Source organism: Bubalus bubalis, chromosome 6, assembly GCF_019923935.1.
Source record: "Bubalus bubalis isolate 160015118507 breed Murrah chromosome 6, NDDB_SH_1, whole genome shotgun sequence".
Classification (NCBI taxonomy): Eukaryota; Metazoa; Chordata; class Mammalia; order Artiodactyla; family Bovidae; genus Bubalus; species Bubalus bubalis.
This window is the reverse complement of record NC_059162.1, coordinates 51146129-51172836: the sequence shown is the minus strand read 5'-3', so window position 1 is coordinate 51172836 and position 26708 is coordinate 51146129. Positions and strand designations below refer to the sequence as shown.

Below are 26708 nucleotides of genomic sequence, written 5' to 3'. Positions count from 1 at the left end.
TCTCCAAAATGTATAACAAGGAACAAAAAATAGTATGGAAAATGAAATTTTAAAGCTACCATCGAAACTGCGTATGATTATTTCATATAAAAGTAATTTTATTTTAATAGAAGCACCCATGTTGCCCAGAACACTAAAAGCTTTGCTGTTCTTTTATGTATTAATACTATTTGCCTTCTCTCACTTTGGATTTAGTGTAGGGATTTCAAGGGTCGCTGACCCATGAAAATAGTAATTTAATTGAAGAAACAAAACTGTGCACATCTTAAGGTGTATTGCATATTTCACATTTATGCAGTCTAGCTTAAGGTTGTAGCAGTGAACACTTTGCTTTTGTCATTCACCTTGAATTCTCTTATATTATTCCCTAAGCCCTACAGTTAGTTAGATATACGCATCTTTCTCTAGTCTTTGGTACTTTTGAGCCCTTGACAACTAAAAACCTTTCCAGTTAGGGCCCTTTTGGCTTCTTTTAAAATCTTTAGTCACTTGTAGACACAAAGTTAGCTGATACTTCTTTGTTTTTGCCTTTCAAATCTTGTTTTCGCCTTTCAAATCTCATTTTCTGATAATTTTCTCATAACTTTTACTATAGGCCCTCTTGAACATTCTTTATCTTCCCTAACTGAATCTCCTTAGTTTTTCGTCATTTGTTCTCTTAAGACTTCTGTCCCCATACTGTTTTATTTCTTACTTCCTCATTTCTCAGCAAATTTCCTTTAGCTTTTCATATTTCTGCCCCCTAGGGAATCTATGGCTCAGTTGATAGCCCTTTTCCTTCTTAGCCTGTCCTTTCGTCATCATTTTACAGTAAATATTACCATATGAGATGGGAGTAAAATGAAAATACACAGCCATCATATTAAAACCCATCCACTGGCTTCTGTCAAGTGTAATTATACTTTAATATATATTTGCACTCTTCTTTCCTCCCACTTCCGGTTCCCACTTTTTTTATACATACAGTTTTATTTACTTTTGGCTGTGCTGGTATTTGTTGCAGCAGGCTTTTCTCTAGTTATGGCAGACGGGCTGCTCTCGAGTTGCAGTGTGTAGGCTTTTCATTGCGGTGGCTTCTCTTGTTGCCAAGTACAGGCTTAGTAGTTGTGACACTCGGGCTTAGTTGCTCTGTGGCATATGGGATCTTCCTGGATCAGGAATCGAACCCACGTCTCCTGCATTGGCAGGCGGATTGTATACCACTGAATCACCAGGGAAGCCCCACAGTTACTTTTTTGGGAAGACATTATTGTCATTGGGGAAAGAAAAAGCAGATGTGAGGGCTAGCATTAGATAAACAACCTTAAATCCAGGGAAAATATGGAGACTTCACACATTCCAAGAGGCATGTACATATAAAAAGAAAGAAGGTAAACACATATTTGTAAAATAGTAGCTCACCATTCAGTCTTTTATTGCCACTAAGATTGAGCATAGGCATACATGGGATTTACCTTTTATTCATTTAATTATCCTATGATTCAGAAAATCTTTGCATCTACTCTCAAATTGCCAATGGAATTTTTAAAGTCATTGTAGACATTTCTGAAATTCATATTAAGTGGACTTCTTAGAAGTCTTAATAGCTAGGAAGAAGGTCCTGAATGGTAGTTGTAGACACTGAAGATGAATATAGTAAGATAATATGTTTAGTAGTATTATAACAATGGTACTATTCTTTGTGAATATTGCAAATTTTTATTTTTTTAGCATTAGTTTAATGCATGAAAGCTGTTTTCAGAATTCCTCATGAGAAGCACTTAGAAAAGGATACCTATACACATGTATAGTAAAATAAATGGCTCAAATCTAACTCTTGTTAGAAGGGAAAATCAACATTTTAAGCAAAACATGATAGTCCAGACAAGAAAGCTGGGTCCTGAATTTTCACATCTGTTTTCTTAAGAATAAATAAGGTGTGTCTGTAGCAAACCATCTTTTCCTGGTAACTTCCCTTGAACTTTCACAAACATTAACATTTTAAAAATTTGAACCACAATATGTACTTTATCAGTGTGTACTGATGGGAACTTTATACCCATATAATCTCAAAGAAGTTGATGAAATCAAATTGATATTCTTGATCAATTGGTCCTCTGTTCATTTAGATTTCTCACTAATTCCATAGTGAGAAATGGAATGGCCAGTACGACTGCAACATTTATTGATACTTATACTATGTATTCATAGTATAAGTTTGGCCGCCTTACCGAAAGCCCACTGAAAAACCCTTTAAAGCTTAAGCTGCTGCTGCTGCTATGTCGTTTCAGTCGTGTCCGACTCGGTGTGACCCCATAGACAGCAGCCAACCAGGTTCCCCCGTCCCTGGGATTCTCCAGGCAAGAACACTGGAGCAGTATACGTTTATTTAACAATGAAGGAATTAATGTGCCTTTGCTACTCACATTTTTATTTAATAAATGTTATAATTAACAAAGATAAGTTCACAAGAACTCCTTACACATAGAAGAACTTACAGTGATGATTAACACTAATATTTTTTTTAAATAACTGATTAGAATTGCAATAAAATAACCTAGTAGTTGGTGTTGTTGCTTAAGCTCTTAGCTATAATAACTTTGTCTTTGTTGAATTTTATTAGTACTTGATGATTACAGATTATATGTTGAATAATATGAAGTTGAATCTGATTTTCTCACATCAGTATGCTCTAGTAAAGATATTAGGCTCTTTCCACAGTCCTGATGCATGATTTTCATAAAAATGGATGTAAGTATAGAGTCTCCTGTAAATGTTTTAGTACCTAAATGTGCTATTGTGTAAAACTTGTTAATGTATTTGTATATTTCAGTGTTGTTTATACATCAGATTAGAAAGCACAATAAGTGAACTCGCTCAGTCATGTCAGACTCTTTGCGACCCCATGGACTGTAGCCTGCCAGGCTCCTCCATCCATGGGATTTTCCAGGCAAGAATTCTGGAGTGGGTTGCCATTTCCTTCTCCAGGGTATCTTCCCAACCCAGGGATCAAACCTGGGTCTCCCACACTGCAGGCAGACTCTTTACTGTCTGATCCGGCACAATAAATTACACTAAAGTGTGCTTGTTTTCTGATGCCTTCTCATAGTGTAACATATATTGGTTTTTATATTCCTCATATTCTCATCTGTCCTCAGTATAGGGAAACAGAAACTGAAGAATCACTGTTTATCATGGTCATGGTTTTCAGAGTAATTTCTTTGAGAAGATTTTGACTGGTATTTTGAGATTTTATAGCTGTAGGACACACCCCCTCAGCTCAGTCCTTTTCCTCCTTCCTCTCTTCCCTTTGGTCTTAGTCTTCCCAGTCTTCTTTGACCTCTGTCATTATACTTGAACCTGTAACATGCAAATGTTAGGAAAGCTGAGAAATCTAGAGAACAGTCCAGACCAAGTCTGGCCGCCAAAAAGAAACAGTATAGGAGGCTATGAAGAAACAAATTGATTAGCTTGAGTTCCTTTATGTGCAGCACTTGTGCCAGAAGTGGGAATCAGTTTCTTCAATAACTTCTTGTATCTAAAATGTCATTTTTTCACCAGAGTTTAATGTGGAACCTTTGTAGAAAGACCACTGCTTATGTAATGTGATGATTTATAGCTAACTGTAGCACAGGAGTCAAATGTCTCTTAGTGGATAGCTAGAGAAAGGTGTTATTGTGTTCCATGGGAATGATTTGGTTATCTAATGAAGGAAGAAGTAAGTAAATACTTAGTTACATTGTACTGCTTAGAAAGAATGGAGGGTAGAAAGTGACTTGTGGTAGTCTAACATGGATATATGCTATTCCTAGTTTTATGCCCTTGATGTTCTCTAATGGAAAGCTTTCAAGATCATCTCCAAAAATGTCTGCTTTCATTTTATTTATCTGAACTGTCTGTTTCCAGTGAACTGTGGCCCACTTCCTAGACACAGACCACGCAATAGTTTATTCCCCCTAAAAGCTTTGAGTATTCCCGTCGTTCTGGGAGTAGCATGTAAGTCCTGGGAAATGGTATTTAAATAAGCTCAACTTGACCATGATCACTAAACAAAAGCCTTCACTGGATGTGGGCAGCCACTTTAGGTAACCATCATACAGATAGACACTCAGGAGAGCCACTTCCCTAGGGTACTAGGCATGAACAGAAAGATGTGACTACAGCTTTTTGCTTCAGCAGATTGTTTTTTATAGTGCGCCCATCACTAATTTCCTTAGAGAAATTTGTGAGCACACCATGAAAAATGAAGATACGGTTCCTTAGAAATTTATTGGTTCTCAGAAGTATTCGAAAGCCTTTCTCAATATTCCCAATATATTTTTCAGTATTTGAGACCATAATAGCAGATCACTGAAATAATTTTGTTTCCTTATAATTACAGATTTTATATTTAATTGAATTTTATTGAGATACAGTTCATATGACAAAATACAGTATTTTAGTGCACAGGTCACGGGTCTTCAGCGCTCACTGTTCTGCGGTGAGTGTACAGCAGCTGCCACCGCTGTCTCACTCCAGAACACCTCACCATCCCCACATTATCTTCATATGCATGATCTTAGTCCCAGTCCTCCCTTCCTCCATCCCCTGGCAATCACTAGTCTACTTTCTGTCTCTCTGGATTTACCTATTCTGAACATTTCATATGGATGGAATCGTATAATATGTGGCTTTTGTGTCTGGCGTCTCTCACTTAATGTATTCTGGGTTGACTTCATGTTGCAGCGTGTAACAGCACTCCGTTCCTTTTTATGGCTGAGTAATATTCCATTGTATGGATATACCACATTTTATTTATCCGTTTATCAGTTAATGGACATCTGGGTTATTTCCATTCTTTGGTTCTTAGGAACATTTGTGTGTAAGTTTTTGTGAGAACATAAGTTTTTGATTCTCTTAGTGGAATTAGTGGGTCATGTGATAACTCTGTATTTATCTGAGGAACTGCCAAACTGTATTCCACAATAAGTGCACTGTTGTAAATTTCCATGGGAACTTTGTGAAGACGCTATAGATTGAACTGCCTCATACCCAGCAGCCCCACCAGGCTTATGTTTGTAGTTTTTCAAACTTTAAATATGCTTGTTCTGATTAAATTTAGACCTTCATGGACCTGTAACATCAATTTTTTATGTTCTAGGAATTTCTACTACATATGCAAAATGAGCCCCCTCACACACCCATCATTGTGAAGTTTAAGTAAAGCCACCAGGGAAGTCCTAAAGTACCTGTTTACTGAGTATTAAATAATAATTAGATTATTCCTAAGCCCCCTATATGTATGGCTGACTTATAAGAAAAATATAATATTTTTTCATTGAAGTAACTTTATCCTCAGCCACCAGGCTGTGTGGGAACCCAGATATTTTCTAAAGGAAAAATAATACTTCTTTAAATTTTTAACAAAAGCCTACTTTCTTCACTAATTTTTTTTTCCCCTCAGAAGTTCTCAAATTTTTGGCAATTTTATAGTGTTGGTTTTTTAATCCATAAGTAGCTAAGAGTCCCCAACCTTGGGCCAGAATACATATTAAAGTCCCCAAGGGTCTTCGGCAAAAAGATGTCTCCACAGCCTCCCCTTCCCAGGCAGCACAGTGACAGCAGGGGGACAGCCGTAGCAGGCAGCACCTGGCCCTTACCAGTCACACCTCGACTTGAGAAGTCAGTCTCCCTCCCTGCTTGCTCTTGACATCTTCACAGCCTGACGGAGTGCACTGAGAGCATAGCCAGGGGAGGCCAGGAAGCATGAGGCTTAATTAAGGGCACTGTTACCCGTAGCCTCGGGGTTCTGTACCGTAAGAGTGTGATAATCATTGTGGACACTGCTGGTGGGTTCCATTTCTGTCTTAGAGCACTGAAAAAGTTGTAGCCACTATTCTGAGAGAACTGTTTCATAGCAATAATTATGAAGAAAAGTTTTTCTAACACATCTCCAAAGCTGCTCTATAGAGCTGTCACAAACAGGATTTAGATATAAAGTTTAAACTCATGATAGCCCAGCCCTTTAAGCAAACCAACGTGTAATATATCACTACTAGGTGAGCTACAAAGAACTTGTTTCTTTTGAATTATAAATATCAATGGAAAGCATCCCTGCTTCCTTATTAATAGGTAATCCCAAAGTATTAAATGCAAACATTATCAGGACATAAACCATCTGTTAGAAGAAAAACATTTTATTTTATTTGGCTGTCATGGTCTTTTATAACAAAGTTTTTATCTCAGTTTTCCAGATAGTAGTTCTGAAATAGAAAGTTCATAATAATATACTTCTTCATGGTATGCTCTTCTTTCAGAAGTCCTTAATAGTAATAACCTCACATGCCTTTTGGTTTTTCAAATTGTGAGACTATAGATTTGTGCCTTGGATAAAATGAAATTTATGTAAATTATTATTAAGTATTATATTTTTGTAAATGTAATTCCCTTACCCCAAAGACCACCTTTAACTGTGCAAGGGTTCTTAAAAACCCTAAGTTCAGTCTCATTCTGGATTATATCTTAATTTTTACCTTGCATTAGCAGTTCAGCCTTGCACAAGTTTCTTAACTTCATTGTGCATTTTTTTGGTCTTGTTAGTAATAAGAGGGGGACTAAATCCTGGTTAAATTAACTTGGCAGTGTGAATTCAACTATGACATCTTATAAATAAGAAACTGTTTTAATGCAGTATGTCAAAGGCTACTGAAGGAGACAATGAAGATGATTATTTGCGCATAGGAAACAATGTAACTGTGCTGATAGTCATGGAGACACTGTCCAGGTGTTACTGCTTTGTTTGGTATCTTAGTCCTTAAGCTTGGCAAGAAATACATTAATACTGCTAGCCATTCCTTCTGTGGAAAGAGTACAGAGTGCTCATTTAAGTAAATGGGATGAATACCCCTAAGATTCCTTTAGTCTCTTTCTACTGTAGACCTTGCTGATGACATATTGCTCTCCACATCAAAGATGAGGAAGCTGCTCTGGATGCTAAAGGGAACAGTGAAGTGAGTTAGTACCTCAGCATTATACCAAAGGCGGTGAAGAGCAAAGTAGAATGTGTAAGTTGATTTTTTAAATTTCAAAATGTTTCTGATTCTTTGTTCAGATGACATTTACGGACATTTTTTAAAGTAGTTCTAGAATAATGCTTCCCCCGCCCCCTTTCATTGATGAAAAGATCCCAGCCATTCATTGATAGAACTTCTTTGAACTAGGTATGGTAGTCTGTGTTTCATCTCAGATAGTACCATCTGATTGTTAGCTAAAGGACTGATAAGCTACCTTGCCTGTTGCCCTGATTTTTAGTCTAAAGAGTCCCTGATTGTTAGGACTTTTTTTCATGTTTTTAATATCGTGCCATAAAAACCAGCATAAGAGCCCATATTATACCAGAAAGGATGAGACTCACACTTTATTACAGCATCAGAACTGTGAATCTGTGTAGAGGCTGGCATCTACACAATAATGGAAATGTTTTCAAATATTAGAAATATGACTTTAAATTGTTTATTGAGCAGCTGCTGTCAGTAAGATTATGGGGAATACAGAGATTAAACAAAGACAAAGACCCTGCCCTCCAAGACTGCTGAGGAAAGGGAGAGAACTGTATGTTCACAGGTAACGACAGGCAAGAAAGAAACACAGACTCGTGGGACTTCAAAGCAGCAAAATAGCTCTACTAGGAAGATCAAAAAAGATTTCACAGAAGTGGGATTTTTGATAGGCCCCAAAAAGAGAAAGGGTTTCAAGAAATAGAAATGAAAGGTTGAGAGCATTCTAGGAAGTACCTGTATAATGAAAAAAGCAGACAAGAGATGTAGTGACGAGTAAAGATAGCTGGAACTGGAAAGAGTTGTTGGAAAGTTAGGTGTATAGTAGAGATAGAGCCTTTAACGGCAAGGAAACTTATTTTAGTGGACAGTGAAAGTCACTGAAGTTTTGAGCAGAGTACCCTCCTGAAACCAGTGCTTTAGGGAGATCAGTCTTACTGGAGTCCCATCTGTCCTGTCTTCCACCTCACACCAGTCCCTCCACGGCCTCCACTTGCTGTCATTGTGGCCCTGTGTGGCTCAGCCTCAGCTTATACCACCCTGCCTTGTTCTCGTTCCTGCCACTCCAGCCCTTCTCATCGTCTTTGCTCTCGCCACAGGACCCAGGTGGTTCCCTTTATCTAGAATGTTCTTCCCACTCCTATTCCTTTGGTTAATTCCCCCTCATCTCTCAGAACTTGAGGAAGTGTTCCTTCCTCAAAAAAACGTTTCCTGGACTTCCCTGAGTAGGTCAAAACACTTTATAATAGGCCACAACACCATGTACTTATCTTTCCTAGCACTTGCCCTGTTTTCAGTTTTATATTGAATTGTATGATTCAATATACTTGATATTACTTGATTAATATCTGTCTCACTCAAATTGAAGATTTTAGGACTTCCCTGGCAGTCCAGTATTAAGACTCCCCACTTCCAATGCAGGGGATGTGTGAGTTAGATCCCTGGTCAGAGAACTGATATCCTACATGCACAGCCAAAAAAAAAAAAAAACTTGAAGATTTTAGGGGCAAGTTCTATCTATGATTTTATGCACCATTATATGCCCTGCACTTTAGCATCACAGATTTAAAATAAATACCTAACGGTGAATAAAAGAATGAATTATTAGGAATCAATCATTTCTGACTTTTGGTTGACTCTTTCCTTCCTGCCTCCCAAGTTGCTTCCCTTCTGCCTACAACTGCTTATTCATTTTTTAAAGTTTAAAAAACAGAAAAGAAAAAATACCTATCCTTCCTCCACAACCTTACTGAGCTTCCCAGACTGTCATCCTTTCACTTGCCGGGCGTCTTGAAGGAGCTAGTCTGCTGTCAGTGATTCCAGTGCTTTTCATTGATCCCTAGCATTCTGATTCTTGCCCACAGCATTGATGAAATTGATTTTCTCAAGTCCTCCACTAGTAACAGCCTAGTTAACCAAAGAACACTGAGTCAGTGAAATAAAATGATCACAATGAAAATGAAATGAGAGACATTACAGCTCCAGATACAAAGTTTAGCAATGGAGATAAAGGGGGGACAAACATGATTTCACAAAATTAAGACAGATAACGGGGAAAAATACTGGTTCTTTTAGAGAAGAGAGTATGAGGAACTAACTGAAGTAGTTACTAGATTTGATTTAACCTGTTCTCCAAGCACTGAATGTATTCCTATTCAGGCATATTTAAGGTGGTGGTTCTTGTCCAGTTGTTAAGTCATGTCCGACTTTTTGCAACCCCATGGACTGCAGCATGGCAGGTTTCCCTGTCCTTCACTATCTCCTGGAGTTTGCTCAAACTCATGTCCGTTGAGTTGGTGATACTATCCAAACATTCCGTCCTCTGTTGCCCCCTTCTCCTCCTACCTTTAATCTTCCCCTGCATCAGGGTCTTTTCCAGTGAGTTGGCTTTTCACATCAGGTGGCCAAAGTATTGGAGCCTCAGCATCAGTCCTTCCAGTGAATATTCAGGATTGATTTCCTTCAGGATTGACTGGTTTGATTTTCTTGCAGTCCAAGGGATTCTTAAACTTTTCTCCAGCACCAGAAAGCGAAAGCATCAGTTCTTTGGCACTCAGCCTTCTCTATGGTCCAACTCTCACGTCCATACATGACTACTGGAAAAACCATAGCTTTGACTATACAGACCTTTATTGACAAAATGATATCTCTGCTTTTTAGTATACTGTCTAGGTTTGTGCAAAATGAAGCAGGGCAAAGGCTAACAGAATTATGCCAAGAGAACACACTGGTCATAGCAAACACCCTCTTCCAGCAACACAAGAGATGACTCTATGTAAAGCAATTATCCTTCAATTAAAAAATAAATGAAAAAAAAATTTTTAAAGATGACTCTACACATGGATATCACCAGACAGTCAATACCAAAATCAGACTGATTATGTACTTTGCAACCAAAGATGGAGAAGCTCTATACAGTCTGCTGACTGTGGCTCAGATCATGAGTTCCTTATTGCAAAATTCAGGCTTAAATCAAAGAAAGTAAGGAAAACCACCAGACCATTCAGGTATGACCTAAATCAAATCCCTTACGATTGATTATACAGTGGAGGTGACAAATAGATTCAAGAGACTAGATCTGGTAGACAGAGTGCCTGAAGAACTATGAACAGAGGTTCATAACACTGTACAGGAGGCAGTGACCAAAGCCATCCCCAAGAAAAAGAAATGCAAAAAGGTGAAATGGTTGTCTGAGGAGGCCTTACAAATAGCTGAGAAGAGAAGCTAAAGGCAAATCAGAAGGGGAAAGATATGCCTCCCAACTGAATGCAGAGTTCCAGAGAATAGCAAGGAGAGAGAAGAAAATCTTCTTAAATGAACAATGCAAAGAAGTAGAGGAAAACATTAGAATGGGAAAGACTAGAGGTCTACTCGAGAAAATTGGAGAGACCAAGGGAACATTTCATGAAAGATGGGCATAAAAAAGGACTAAACTGGCAAGGACCTGACAGAAGCAGAAAAAATTAAAAAGAGGTGGCAAGAATACACAGGAGAACTGTACAAAAAAGGCCTTAATGATCCAGATAACTATGATGGCTATGGTCACTCACCTAGAGCCGGACATCCTAGAGTGTGAAGTCAAGTGGACCTTAGGAAGCATTACTACAAACAAAGCTAGTGGAGGTGATGGAATTCAGAACTGAGCTGTTTAAAATCCTAAAAGGTGATGGTGTTAACAGTGATGTATTCAATATGCCAGCAAATTTGGAAAACTCAGCAGTGGCCACAGGATTGGAAAAGGTCAGTTTTCATTCCAATCCCAAAGAAAGGCAATGCCAAAGAATGTTCAAACTACCACACAGTTATACCCATTTCACATGCCAGCAAGGTTATGCTTGAAATCCTTCAAGCTAGGCTTCAACAGTGGACTGAGAACTCCTGATCTTCAAGCTAGATATAGAAGATCAAAGGAACTAGAGACCAAATTGCCAACATCTGTTGGATCATGGAAAAAGCAAGGGAATTCCAGAAAAAAATCTGCTTTGTTGACTACACTAAATAAAGTCTTTGTGTAGATCACAACAAACTGGAAAATTAAAGAGATAGGAATACCAGACCACCTTATCTGCCTCCTGATAAACGTATATGCAAGTAAGAAGCAACAGTTAGAACCAGACGTAGAACAATGGACTGATTCAAAACTGGTAGTACATAAAGGCTGTATGGTGTCAGCCTGCTTACTAACTTCTGTAAGAGTACATCATGTAAAATGCCAGGTTGAATGAATCACAAGCTGGAATCAAGATTGCCAGGAGAAATATCAACAACCTCAGATGTGCAAATGATACCATTCCAATGGCAGAAAGTGAAGAGGAACTAAAGAGCCTCTTGATGAGGGCCAAAGAGGAGAGTGAAAAAGCTGGCTTAAAACTCAACATTCGAAAAACAAAGATCATGGCATCTGGTCCCATCATTTCATGGCAAATAGATGGGGGGAAAAGAAAACAGTGACACTTTATCTTCTTGGGCTCCAAAATCACTGTGGACAGTGACTGCAGCTGCAAAAATAAAAAGGTACTTGCTCCTTGGAAGGAAAGCTATGACAAACCTAGACAATGTATTAAAAAGATTTAGGGTTAAGGCAGTTGAAAAGGTAGACTGCTGCTGCGGCTGCTAAGTCGCTTCAGTCGTGTCCGACTCTGTGTGACCCCATAGATTGCAGCCCACCAGGCTTCCCCGTCCCTGGGATCCTCCAGGCAAGAACACTGGAGTGGGTTGCCATTTCCTTCTCCAATGCATGAAAGTGAAAAGTGAAAGGGAAGTCGCTCAGTTGTGTCCGACTCTAGTGACCCCATGGACTGCAGCCTACCAGGCTTCTCTGTCCATGGGATTTTCCAGGCAAAAGTACTGGGGTGGGGTGCCATTGCCAGCTACCAAATGATAAGAAAAATTATAGTCATTATGGAGATGAGTGAGAAGGCCTGGTTGAGAGTATTAAATGCAGTGAAACAGAGCTGCATCTATGCCAAGGCTGCCTGAGCAATACAGAAGAAAGCAGAAAGGGGGAAGAACAAATAATTTTTTGAACACCAGCTGTGTGTAATCATGCTAGATTCTTTATATTATTTCATTTGATCCTCACAGTTCAGTGAGGTCAGTGGTGGTGTCCCACTTCCAGAGAAAAGAAAGAGACTAGGAAGACAAGCACTTTGTCCAAGGTCACATCTGGGATTTTGATTTCAAAATATGTGCCCTTTCCACTGCCCAGTGTTCCTTAGAATACTGACAAGGAATCCAAAGTGGGTTTGAGGTTCAAGAAAGAGGTGGTAACTACCTTCCTGAAAAATCAAGCAGTTATCCTTTGCTGAACAAAGACAAGGACTGAATAAACACTATGGTTTGGTCAATTGTGGTTGTGGGTGACCTTCCAGGAAGCAGTTTACATAGAATGATGATTGAGACCTGATTGCAAGGGCTGCTCTAGTAGACGGTTATAAAGATACTAGACACAGCAAACGTTGACCACTCTTCATATGGTTGGCATAAGAGGAAAGAGGAGAGGGATTATAATCCAGTAGGATATGGTAAATCTTCAGAACACTTTTCAGAATAATGGAGGCTTGAGCATTTGGCAACAAAAGAGGAGATGTCAGACAAGTGGGATTGGGAGTATTGAAAAAACAGTGTAACTGATGAATTCTTACGCTGATGAAGTAATAGGCAAATATTACTTTTCCTAGAAAAAGTAATAGGCAAATATGCCTTTGATGACATTCCCAGTTTTTTCATCTTTCCTGCTTTCCTCCGCCTTTCTCCTTGCCTTGAATGTCGGTGTTGTTTGGTAACATTTTGCCCCTCATACTTAATTTCAGAAGTGAATGAACCAAGTCTTGTATATTGCTTCTTCGAAAAACCCATCTTATTATCATTTCATTACTTGTTCTAGTTTATTCTTATCCCCCTCCACTACAGGTTAATGATATGCTTTAGGAAAATTAACTTAGGGCAGTATTTCTGAGTTTGATCCATACAGCCACTGTGTTTAATTCTGGTGTCTAACTTCCTTTTTTCTTTCATATTTTGTGCTCTTTTAGCTTCTCTGCCTTCTTGTCTTTAATAATCCATAAGTCAGTCTTAGGGACATATACACATACTTCACCAAAAAATATACACAGTTTCTACATAAGATTAAGAGACTTTCCAGTCATCCAAAAATTGTGTTTGGACAATGTATAAACAACACTAAACCAGTAAAGATGACTACAGTAAGAGAGGCAGATTTGAAACTGTTTTCTTACCAAAACAGTCTCTCTGCTGCTGCTGCTAAGTCGCTTCAGTCGTGTCCAACTCTCTGCGACCCCATAGACAGCAGCCCACCAGGCTCCCCCGTCCCTGGGATTCTCCAGGCAAGAACACTGGAGTGTGTTGCCATTTCCTTCTCCAAATCTCCATGCAACCAAGCACATTATCTGGATTACTTTTGTCTCCCTAGAGCCAAACACTCAGTCTAGCACTTAGTAAACACTGAGTTAGTATTTGTGGAATAAATCAAATGAGTGAATGGACAGGGAAAACTTGATTAAATTATTGTTGATATTATGAACTTCAAAACAGAATTGGTAGCACTGGTAAAATTGCACAGGAAAAAATGAAAATAGTTGCTTACTATCATGAGTTAAAAGAAGGACTGTAACTTTTGTCTTGATAATGATTCATATTTTCCAGGATGAATATTGTCTGATAAGGATGTAAATAGCCTAAAAACAGTTGCTACTTTTAACCAAACCTAGCATAGCTTTTTTGCAAAGAGATATTTATAAAACCTTTTAAAAATTAATGAAAAACAAAACTAGACATCTGACTGGGAGATTATCTTTTAACTCATACAATTATAAAATTAGTAAACATTTTAATTTTTAATATCTTTGATTTAAAACTTTGAATATTGCTTTTCTCTGATTTCGATGGACTTAGTCTTTCATGTTCTGTGGACTGATAAATAGAAGAATTGCTTATAGAGCAGTCAATCACCAACTATGTAGATATAGCACTAAATCTTTTATTTATCTGATGCATCACAGACACATTTCTGGAGAATTCTTTAAATGTTTTACATGTTGGTATTTGTTCGTTGAATTGGAAGCATTTATCAAATATTAATGGATCTTAATGGAAAAATTCACTCTAGAGGCAGACTCTTCTTTAACTAGTCTTACTGAATATGTTTTTATTAACTAGTCTTACAAACTTGCATGAAAATTATAAGGGGAAAAAATTTCATTCCCAGGTATATTGAGTGCTTCTTAAATTCAAGAAACCTAACTGCCCAAGGTGTTTTTTTCTCTGTTGTCTTTAAACACTTCCGTTTAGATTGTGTATTATAGAGACTTAACACCTTTTTAATATTCTTCCTGCCTCTGACTTTGCTCATTCTGATAGTTCTAGTTAACAATAACAATAAAGTCATATGATTCTTGCAGGCAAAATTAAAATGCTTCTGATTTATTCCTAGTTTAAATATTGATATTTTTGCAAAGTTTTAGAACAGATTATAAAGGCCAAAGGGTAAAAGGCAGATTACTATTTTCTAGTTCTCACTATTGCTAATTGTGTAGTCCCATTTTCAGTGAGCAGTATGAGTTTCTCTTTGTCATGCTGGAACAGCTTGGGTATCAGTTCAGTCGCTCAGTTGTGTCTGACTGTTTGCAACCCCATGGACTGTAGCATGCCAGGCTTCCCTGTCCATCACCAACTCCTGGAGCTTGCTCAAACTCATGCCCATCAAGTCAGTAATGCCATCCATCCATCTCATCCTCTGTTGTCACCCTCTCCTCCTGCCTTCGGTCTTTTCCAGAGAATCGGTTCTTCACATCAGGTAGCCAAAGTATTGGAGCTTCAGCTTCAGCATCAGTCCTTCCAATGACTCAGTATTGATTTCCTTTAGGATTGACTGGTTTGATCTCCTTGCAGTCCAAGAGACTCTCAAGAGTCTTCTCGAACACCACAGTTCAAAAGCATTGATTCTTTGGCGCTCAGCTTTCTTTATGGTCCAGCTCTCACATCCATACATGACTACTGGAAAAACCTTAGCTTTGACTAAACAGACCTTTGTTGGCAAAGTAATGTCTGCTTTTTAAGCTCAGTATACTCTGCCTTAAAAGACGAGACATACCAAAATACGTAAAGCTTAATACTGAAAATTACATGGGAGCAAAAGTACTCAGGAAACTGCTACAAACTGCTTAAACGCCCCTAATTTCTGTGGAGGTAAAATCATGTTATAGTAACTGAATTGTACGATTTTATTTACTGATTTTCTTCCTAATGAGTTTTTCAGTTCTCTACGCTACGATGCTGTTTGTCACGTGGAGGTTTTCCATTGCAATGCATGACAAATCAGCCGCACTGCAAAAATGTTTCATAAGAATCAAGCAGCTGCCACATATTCCTGTGGTTTCAGTGCAGAGAAGTATGTTGTTCATCCAAAACACTAACTCATACAACTTTCACATGCTCCAAAATTCCTCAAACTGCCTAAAACTAAATGCACTAACCCTCTACAGCTCACATTATTGATTGAGAGATACATTAACACATTGAAAGTAGAAATAAAGTTACGTATTCTTTCCCCAAAGGGAAAGAAAATACACATTTGAAAAGAAAAAAACTTTGTGTAATTTTGAAGAATCGTATGAAACTCAGTATCACAGGTTAACAAGAGGAAGTGGAGTTAGCAAATACAGATTTCTCTTTTGAGAAAATTGATAAGAGTAGGAAAGAAATTGAACAGTTACAGTCTGTTTTGGATAAAATACTGAAGTATGTTTGTAGGGTACAGAGAAGAATTTTAACAAGAATCTGAAGCTGAGGGCAGAGTTGGGGGGTAGACATAAGGGTGAAACAGGGTCCCAGAAGAGACACATAGAAGTGAAAGTGTTGTTCAGTCATGTCTGACTCTTTGTGCCCCATGAACTGTAGCCCACCAGGCTCCTCTGTCTATGGAATTCTCCAGACAAGAATACTGGAGTGGTAGCCATTCCCTTCTCCAGGGAATCTTCCCGACACAGGGATCAAACCCGGGTCTTCTGCATTGAAGGCAGATTCTTTACCGTCTGAGCCACCAGGGAAGCTTATATAATAGTGTGCACTAAGTCATTTCAGTTGTGTCCAAGTCTCTGCAACCCTATGGACTGTAGTCCACCAGGCTCCTCTGTCCATGGGATTCTCCAGGCAGGAATACTGAAGTGGGTTGTCATGCCCTCCTCCAGGGGATCATCCTGACCCAGGAAACAAACCCATGTCTCTGGTGTCTCCTGCATTGGCAGGTGGGTTCTGTATACCACTAGTGCTGCCTGGGAAGCCCAAAATCAAAAAAGTGAGATCATGGTCAAATAGAGAGATACGTTATCTTCTGAGGCCAGAAGAAAATAAGAATAAATCCCATGGACAGAGGAGCTTGGTGGGCTGTAGTCCATGGGGTCACAAAAGAGTTGGACAGGACTTAGTGACTAAACAATGAGTATGGATATAGGTAAGTTTGTAAGTAGAAGGGAGATTTTAAAATCATGCCTGACAATTTCATTTTCCAATGAAGTTGATGTTTTCAATGAGTATGATGTTGGGTTCTAAAACTGAAGAGATGGTGGTTGAGTAGGGTGTGAAAGAAATTGGTTACAGTCATTGAGAGTATCCAGAAAAGGACCTAACCAAGTGCCAGAGAAAACTGACAAGTAACCCAGAGGAGGCCAGAGATTATGGATTTGTAGTGGTATCAATTTTTGAAGTTCCCTTCTTCCTCCCACACTCCTCCCCTCCAGTACTTTTCAGCTATCCTATTGTAGGTGTGGAGAAAGCAAGTATGTAGCACTGATCTCAGCTTGTAGTTTTGATGAATAGGAAAGTTAAGACAAGGATGCAAGAGAGTCTGAAGTGTGCTGGTGAAAGGTTAGTTCAAGAAATCAGGACAGTTATAATTGGTAACCGGTAAGGGAGACATCTTAGGAATACAATCGGTTGTCCTAATGAAATGTTTCTTTTGTCCCTCCCCAAAAGTTGCATCTTCAGTTCTGACGTCTCTCCTAGGTTGCAAACCAAAATTTTATTTGTGGGAAGTGAGATCTCCATTTGGATATCACTAAAGCAATTCACTCTCTCAAATCTGAGATTTAGGTGATCTCTTCCTAATTACCCAGAATTGAAGTCTGAAGTTGGCTTTGGTGCTTCTCTTGCCCTTATCTCCCATATCTAATCAATTGTTAAATCCTTTCTTTGTTTTTCTCCCTTCCCATTGCTGCCAACCCACATCAGGCTTTCATTACTTGCCTGGACTGCTGCAATCATAACCTTCTTAAACAGATCTCTGGCCAGGTGTCTCTTCCCTCAAACAAGCCCATCCTTTCTCTAGCTACAGAAGTAATCTCACTAAAGCTTAATTCTGATCAGGGCAGGCCTTTGTTCAGAAACCTAGTGACACCCCCATTTCCTATCATGTGATTTTGCTTGAGATTCAAAGCCCTCCTAATATAGCCCCAACCTGCTTACCCAACTTATTTCTCTTTTGTGTCCTTGTGTTCTCTGTTAGCTTGTATCATTGTGGCCTGTGCTTAAAATGCCTTTCCTTTTCATGTTTGCCTGTCCTAGCCTTCAAGACCCACTTCTAATGTCACTACCTCCTTAGAAGTCTTTCTTAAGCCCCCAGAGGTACAAATAATATCTTCCTTTTACAAATTCCTATAGGTGAGACCCTTCTTTTGGACCGTATTGTCTTCTGCTTTGGTAGAGGTATCTATATAAAGATCTTATTTTCTTTGCTATTCATTTTCTTCCAGCAGTGTAGATAACAAGCATAACAAATGATCAGAACTGAACAGTTCAGTCACTCAGGTGTGTCCGACTCTTTGCGACCCCATGAATCGCAGCACGCCAGGCCTCCCTGTCCATCACCAACACCGGAGTTCACTCAGACTCACATCCATTGAGTCAGTGATGCCATCCAGCCATCTGATCCTCTGTCGTCCCCTTCTCCTCCTGCCCCCAGTCCCTCCCAACATCAGAGTCTTTTCCAATGAGTCAAGTCTTCGCATGAGGTGGCCAAAGTACTGGAGTTTCAGCTTTAGAATCAGTCCTTCCAATGAACACCCAGGACCGATCTCCTTTAGGATGGACTGGTTGGATCTCCTTGCAGTCCAAGGGACTCTCAAGAGTCTTCTCCAACACCACAGTTCAAAAGCATCAGTTCTTCGGTGCTCAGCTTTCTTCACAGTCCGGCTCTCACATCCATACATGACCACTGGAAAAACCATAGCCTTGACTAGACGGACCTTTGTTGGCAAAGTAATGTCTCTGCTTTTCAATATACTATCTAGGTTGGTCATAACTTTCCTTCCAAGGAGTAAGCGTCTTTTAATTTCATGGCTGCAATCACCATCTGCAGTGTTTTTAGAGCCCAAAAAAATAAAGTCTGGCACTGTTTCCACTGTTTCCCCATCTATTTGCCATGAAGTAATGGGACCAGAACCATGATCTTCGTTTTCTGAATATTGAGCTTTAAGCCAACTTTTTCACTCTCCTCTTTCACTTTCACCAAGAGGCTTTTTAGTTCCTCTTCACTTTCTGCCATAAGCGTGGTGTCATCTGCATATCTGAGGTTATTGATATTTCTCCCAGCAATCTTGATTCCAGCTTGTGGTTCGTTCTAAACACTGGTTGTCCATTAGAATCACATAGAAAGTGTGTGTGTTTTGTTTTGTTTTGTTTTTAGAAAGTGTTTAAAAATTACTAATACTTGGGAGTTCCCTGATGGTAAAGTGTCTAGGACCCCACACTTTCACTACTGTGGGTGTAGGTTTAATCCCTGCTTGGGGAACTAATATTTTGCAAGCCTTATGGCGTAGCCAAAAAAATAAAAATTTCTTTGTATATATATATACACACATATACACACACACATATATACACATACACATATGTATATGTATAGAAAGAAGTCGCTCAGTGGTGTCCAACTCTGCTCCTTCATCCATGGGATTCTCCAGGCAAGAATACTGGAGTGGGTTGCCATTTCCTTCTCCAGTGGATCATCCCAACCCAGGGATCAAACCCGGGTCTCCCACATTGCAGGCAGACTCTTTACCATCTGAGCCACCAGGGAATCCCTCTGTGTGTGTGTGTGTGTGTGTGTAATGTATAATATCTGATTCAAAGATTTTAATTGAATGGTCTGGGATGGAGACTGGACATATATTTTTAAGTTCCCCAAGTGATTGTAATTTGTACAGACAAAATTGACAACCACTGTCTTAGTGCAGTTATTAGTGTGCTAGATAAAGATGTGCTAAATCAGTTAATTTAGCTGTATCTGCCAGGATTTGGTTGCTTAGAGGCATTTCCTAGGTTTCTTCTGAAGTCTTAAGTAGTTAATGATGTTGGAAGATGCTTTTTGGCTATCACAGAAAGGATGAATTAATTAGAAACAAGAGAATTGTCGTTTTCATTAGCATGTTTTATTTTGTAATGACAGATTTCAAAAATTATTTGAAGAGCATAGACAAGTGGGCCTTTGAAATCATAAAGTCTCCTCGTTCTTAAAATGAATCAGACATGTGAGCTTGTGTGGTATGGTGGTTAGAAGTGTAGACCTGTGGGAGTACTTCTGGGGCTTATTTGCTCATCTCTTACTAACTACGTGACCTTAAGAAAGTCACTTGAGCCTCACTGTGGAGTTAACACTTGGTGTAACTTCACAGAAAGGTGGAAGATAAACAAGTTAGTTTCATAAAGAAAAGTTTCTTTTTACAAACTTGGAAATCACTGTAGCTGCTTATGTTTGACTCAGTGGCTGAGATCCTGCCATAAAAGGAATAGCTGGGGAAAAAACTGGCATTCTTCAAGGGAAGTTAACTAATTCACTTGCTCTGATTTGGAAAGCCACCCATTTTAAAGTATCTGAATTTTAAACTGAGCTCTGACCGCTTGTTATTTGTTTCCTTGTCAAACAAGAGTAAAACCATGTTTGAAAGTGAAAGTAAAGTTGCTCAGTTGTGTCCGACTCTTCGCAACTCCATGGACTGTAGCCCACCAGGCTTCTCCGTCCATGGGATTTTCCAGGCAAGAATACTGGAGTAGTTGCCATTTCCTTCTCCAGGGGATCTTCCCCACCCAGAGATTGAACCCAGGTCTCCTGCATTGCAGGCAGATGCTTTACCCTCTGAGCCACCAGGGAAATGTTTACTTAAAAACAACATCCAGAGCAGCTACTTAAAAACAACATCCAGAGCAGCTTAGGGAAGTGCCATGAAGGAGTTACATCTGCACATGGCCCAGCCCATGTTATTTTATGGAAAAAGAAAAGCTGTTCCATAGGCTGACTTTTTTTGTTGTTCTTTCCCTGTGCCCCTGGGGCCATTGTGTTACTTCAAGGAGGAGGCTAAGGGTCACAGATTAGACACATGTTTTTAGAGAAATCAGTGACAGAGTTGAATAATCATCTGCGTTCTCCCCAGTAAGAAACACTCAAGGTAGAAAAAGAGTTATGTTAAATATGAGCCCTGAACATACAGATGATATCCTTTTTGAAAGTTTATACCAAAAAAAATTTTTTTAATATCTGAGAGAGATGTTTTGTAAAATGCCTTGGGTTTGTGTGAGCCCTCAAATTTCTGAAAATAGATGACATTTTGACCCATTGGGTTACTTACTGGTCACAGCTCTCCTTTGTTTCAGTTTTGAGTGTATGTTTTCACAGACAGAAATCATCCTTTATCATTTAGCACTTGTTCACGGAGAAGGCGATGGCACCCCACTCCAGTACTGTTGCCTGGAAAACCCCATGGATGGAGGAGCCTGGTGGGCTGCTGTCCATGGGGTCGCGAAGAGTCGGACACGACTGAGTGACTTCACTTTCACTTTTCACTTTCATGCATTGGAGAAGGAAATGGCAACCCACTCGTGTTCTTGCCTGGAGAATCCCAGGGACGGGGGAGCCTGGTGGGCTGCCATCTATGGGGTCGCGCAGAGTCGGACACAACTGAAGCGACTTAGCAGCAGCAGCAGCAGCATGTAGAGAGTGAGGGAAAATCCCAACTCGTTTTCTTAAAGAAGACATAGTAAGGGTGGGATGACAACTGTTGCTGCAGTGCAGGAAGGAGTATCCAGACTTGATAGGCAAGCAAGATGCCTCTGTGATAAAAGGTGTCCATTTTTAGCACTGTTCTTAACCAGTGTGACCCTGGACGAATCCCGTACCCTGCCCACCTCAGCTGTCAAAAGGAAACTAGCTGGATAGGTCACATTTGAAGAAACTAAGTGGTATACCCTCATCAAAGAAGACTGTGCAGTTAGACCTCATGTTTCAGATTTCTCACTTACTCAGGCCAGTATTAATAAAGATGCCTCATCTGTCCCAAAAGACATTTGGTTTTGTTTGATTCTAAGCCCCTGAAATGTCAGGTACTGTAATATCTATTCTGTTTGCATTGGTAAAGCAACAGGCATAGTGCTTGTGCATGGAAATATTGAAGGTACTTCCTTTTAACAGAAATATCCCTCTTACCTTCTCCTTCCCAGCCCTAACTTCTGAAGGATGAGATCAGAGTGTCAAAGATTTCCTTTTAAGCCCAGCATTATCTTTTGGCAGTCTCTGCATTTTCATCACCTTTATGTGTGGTAATCAGCAGAACAGGTTTCCCTACTGCAACAGAACTCTGTATGAACCTAGTAATTTCTCAAATCTGATAATACAGAAAAGTGTGGCTTTTCACTTCCTGTCCCTTCCTCCAACCCCAAACCATAGAGAAGCACGCTTTCTGGTGACATTTATTCACATAGACATTCTCACAGCAATTTTTTCACTTAAGATTATACTGAATATGAGGAGTGTTGTTCAGTGTCGTTTTACAGCAGCCTACCAGCTTGATTCTGCAAGTTTAGGAAACTCTTAAGAGTTACTGCTGCTTAGTGTTGATGGTCAGGTTAAGGGATGTCTGTGCTATTTCATTTAAGATAAATGCTTCACACGTATCACCCAGATTATTCAAGAAAGGATCGATCAGACCATGCTGCAATTTCTGGTATTACAAGAGCTGCATCGTATGCTCCCCAGTGGGAATGTGCAGTAAGCAAAGCAATACAGCCACACTGGGAAGGCCATTTAAAATTCCAAGTTAATTACTGGTTTTTAATGCACTACCAGGAGATGGATAACCTTGAGTCCCATCAATTGTTTTACCTCCACTTGTTCAGTAAACTACAACTTGAATTCTTCATATAGCTTTCTCTGTTGATACAAAACAAACCAGTGACTCACAGTCATAGATAACTTTCTTCAGAGGCTTAATCAAGAGTTTGTATAGCTCTAAATCTTTGGATATAAGGATTTATAAAAAGGCCACTTTTAATTAAAAATCTCTTGTTTCAGTTATCAAACTTTGAAACTCTTCTGAATTCTGTGTATAATAATTCCTGTTAACCAGATGTTGTTTGATAGCTCAGTAATAACAAATAGAGGGTACCTGTCCTAACCTGACTTTAGACTCTCCTTTTGATGTGTAGCATATGTGGAGCAGTCAGCTAAATAAAGGTCTTATCAATAAGATGCAGTTTGACACTTCGCTTTTTTTTTTGCTTTTGTTGTCATGCCATTGACCATATGGTAAAGAACTAGTTATAGAAGGCTGCCTTTCTTTTCAGAATAGAGATTTGAATCAGGGGAGTTCTCATGAGAAGTTTCCTGGCTTGTTTGTGATTTATACATTTGCAGATTATGTCATTTTTGTCAAATTATATTCTCCAACATAAAGACTGTTTGTGGTAAACCATCCTTTTCGTGTCACCTTTAGAGGTTTTTATTCATCTTTAAAAGTACACAAAGGAAATAAATGGAAACATAAAAATCTTCTGTTTTTACTCACTGCCAGTCACATTTTCTGTTGATTATTTTAAAGGCATTTCCTGCATAAAGCACACTGTTAAATACCAACTATGCTATATTACTATTTTATATAAGTAGAGTAGTTATTTGGGCCCAGTTATTGTTTCCTTTGATAATCACTATTAGAAGTTGTTGGACTGGAACAGAGGTTTGAGTCCCTTTAAATTTTATATATTAAATATATAATATATACAGATGTATATGCTAATCCTTTAAAGTATTGAAAGGAGGAGCCTGGGGACTCAATTTAACAAAAAAGGGAGAGGATTTATAAGATTCTGAGGTTTTACTTCAAAGATGACTTGGATGTGAAAGATTTTACATCATGATATCTTTCTCTGAAAATGTATTTTTGTTGTGAAGTAATGAATTTGAACAGTATATTCTGGGGCATTGCATTTTAGGAAAATGAGAAGCTAGAATTAGGGATATAGGGAAGAACACCAGTCTGAATAAGGAGCAGTTAGATGGCATCTATTAGGAAATAATAAAAAGACTTGGAATTAATTGAGAACCATTTTCAAGCATATGAAGGAATAACTTTTAAGTGCTGCCTCTCCCTCCCACACACACCCCCCACCACGTCCATATTCTGCAAGGGCCATTTACATTATATATAAGAAACAATGTCCAGGATTTAAAGCATATTAACCATTGCAACATGCTACACACATAGAGGTAAAGAATCTCCCTCCTTCAAGGTCATGGAGGTAGTTTATTAACTATCTTGTGTAAAGGGTCCAAATCACTACATTAAGAAACGATCTTGAGTCTGTTTTCTTAGATCTTTTAACTTAATGGGAGGAGACTGAAAGGGAGTATAGCTTTGCAGCTACACTCTGTTACTTTCATTGACCTAAAAAGAGTAAGAACACACCCCATTCAAGAACAGTAGTAACCAACCAGAAATACACAAAAATAATGACCTATATTAGTTGGACTGTAGAAATTCTAAAGTGCTCTTCCTTTTGGGCAAGTGTCATTTTCATATTTAACCTGTGGAGCTAAAGTGCTTTTGCTCCAGAGGAAGGCACCAGGCACCCACTTGAGGAACAGCCCCTTGCTCCACAGTTTCCTTTACAGGAATGGAGTGAATTAAAGGTACAAACCAAGCCTGCTCAGTGGCTCTCAGTCCTGCTCACCCTTGGCCAACACTGAGTTTCAGGACAAATGGAAGTAAGGAAGAGAAATGCAGAAACAAGTGGTAGATCTTGATTTAATGTTTGGCCCACCTAATGAATTTGAAGCTCATCTCACCTCCCTGATAGATACTCTGAAATATTCTAGCAGGAAGATGATACTACTCTGTGCTGGTGGGAGGAGGAGTCGAGAACATGCTTCCTCCCTCCCTTCCTCTAAAACGGAAAGGAGGAAAATATTTTGAAGAAGAAAAAATATTTCCGTAAACACAATAAATTCGTGACCTCTTAAGCCATTTCTCCTCATTAAACAAATAATTAGTGATCACCTACAGTGTCCCCAACACGAAGGACACAGTGATTGCAGTAAATACACGATTCACTACCCTCATGACATTCACCTTCTCTTGGATGAGAGAGAGACAGTAAACAAGCAAACAAATAATAGAACTAGAAAATAGTAAGGACTGTGAAGACAAAGTAGGCAGGTAGAGAAGGTAAATGAGACGATGGGTTTCAGATAGAAAAGGAGACATTTAAACAAAACTGAATTACATGAAGGAGTCCACCATGTAGATACTTGGGGGAAAAGCACTCCGTAGAAAGAACACAGCCAGCTCTTAAGTGAGAACAAACCAAACCTTGGCTTAATTGAGGCAAGTTTGCTCAGTTTGGCTGGAGTGAAGTAAATCAAGGAAAGTTCTCTCTCCAGCTGGTAGATTTTTATGAGATATTTTTGGTTTCATTAAGCATCTTCCATAGTTTAGTGATCCAGGGGGCAGAAGATCTTTCCCAGACCAGATCTTGAATATCCTACAGCCAAATGATTGCTTTGGATTTCTCATCTCATGTTAGTTGCTCCCATCATCAGACTTATAGCATATAAAGCATTGTATTAGTGACTGAGTTATTCACTTTAAATTAAAATTGGTGTGCATTAATCTTCTGGTATAAGAATGTGCAAACTTTCTGTGAAGGGCCAGATTATATCTTCATCTTTGCTGGCCCAACTGTCCCAGCTGCTCAGTTCTACTGTTGGAACACAAAAGCAGCTACAGAATACATAAATGGGCATGACTGTTTTTCAATTTTATTTACAAAAGTAACAAGCAGCAGGCCAGATTTGGCCCACAGACCATCGTTTGTCCAGGACCGCGTGGCTCAGTGTTAAAGCATCCACCTGCCAAAGTAGGAGTTGCAGGAGACCCTGGTTAGATCCCTGAGTCTGGAAAATCCCCTGGAGAAGGAAGTGACAATCCACTCCAGTATTCTTGCCTGGAGAACCCCATGGACAAAGAGCCTGGCAGCCTGTAGTCCATGGGGTCACAAAGAGTCACTCATAACTAGGCAGGCACACACGCGCATGCATCTTGTAGTTACTGAGAAGTGCTAGTATAGCAGCAGTTTCAGTTCCGTAATCATTCACCAAATTATGTATTACTATTAAGGGAACAAATCTGTGGGGAATACAAAGATGGATGAATAAATATCCCAGTTTTCCACCTTCCTGCTTGATGAGAAAAAAATATACAACTAACTATATATTTTCATATTATTTGAAATATAAGCATATCCATGTGATAGAAATGAAAAATAAAAGGTCCAGAGAAATTTGGTTTCTCCTATAAGTACTTATCAAAGAGAGTGACTTAATCAGATCTATGAGAGAGGATCGTGGTGGCAGTGTGGAGGCAGGAATGGAGTGGGAGACCACTTAGAGGCTGAGGAGGTAGTCCCAGGAGGAGAGGATTCATCTGAATTAGACAGTGAGAACGGGGGAAATGAAATGGATTCAAGAAGCACATCAGAGGAGAATCAGGAGGACTTGGTAATTGATTGAACAAAGAACATTAAGGGTTAAGGGTTAAAAGATGACTGAGATTTCTAATACTAGAAGGTTTTAATGAAAACGAGAAGTCAGAATTTCAGGTTTGAACAGAATGTATTTAAGGTACCTTTTGGACATCCAAAGTGTAAAAAAAATCCGAAGAGATTTGAATCACTGGTAATCAGAGCCATGAGAATAGGATTTAATGCCAAAGAGGGTCAATATGAAACCTTAGGTAAGACCTGTCATTATTAATGGGCTGGTTTTTAAAAAAAAAATGCCAGCAAGAGAGATCATAAAGGTTCAGGAGTAGGAGCAGAACTGAGATAAGAGTACCTGAAAAGCCAAAGAAGGAGAATTCTAGAAAAGGAGGAAGTGAATGAGGACATCAAATACTGCAGTAACCTGGAAAAAGAACTAAGAAGAGGCTGTCAGATGTGGCAGTGAAGAGACCATGTAAAGAATAGTTGCAGTCATAAGTCTTTGTTCATTTGTCCTTGGACCTGGTTCTAAGCACACACAGACTGTTTGCTTAGTGCTCTGTACTTGCCGAAGCCACCTTCCATGGTCACTGCTAACAAAAGCAGGTTCTGCACAGAACCCTGTCTCCAAGCTCAACGCAGTGCTCCTCTACATCAGACAGGTCCGCCCACCCAATTCAGCCAATAGTACCTATCATTAAGGTGGTGTGTACCCTAAAAAGAATCCTTGCTTTCTCAGTGGCAAAAGCATCTTTGTCAATGGCAACAGCCAACTCTTATCATTGACCAAAACCATAAAGTCTGATAAAAAGTTATGATCTTGTCTCAGATTCATCTGTGCAAACAGGCACAGAGGCCTCTCACTACACCAATGACATG

At 39.3% G+C, this 26708-nt stretch overlaps 1 protein-coding gene across 18 annotated transcripts in view; it reads left to right on the top strand.

The window, feature by feature from the left end:
* RPAP2 (RNA polymerase II associated protein 2) overlaps positions 1-26708 on the top strand; it is a 126985-nt gene that overhangs the window by 51715 nt on the left and 48562 nt on the right. Inside the window, exon 12 of one of the 18 annotated variants that reach the window (XM_044944692.1) lies at positions 6896-7022. The exons of 16 other annotated variants lie outside the window; for them this stretch is intronic. In XM_044944692.1, the coding sequence (XP_044800627.1) occupies positions 6896-6905 (10 nt within the window). In that variant the 3' untranslated portion in view covers positions 6906-7022. Of the gene's footprint in view, positions 1-2270; positions 5355-6895; positions 7023-26708 lie in introns of those variants that run through there. One more of the 18 variants, XM_044944691.2, reaches the window with a different exon arrangement.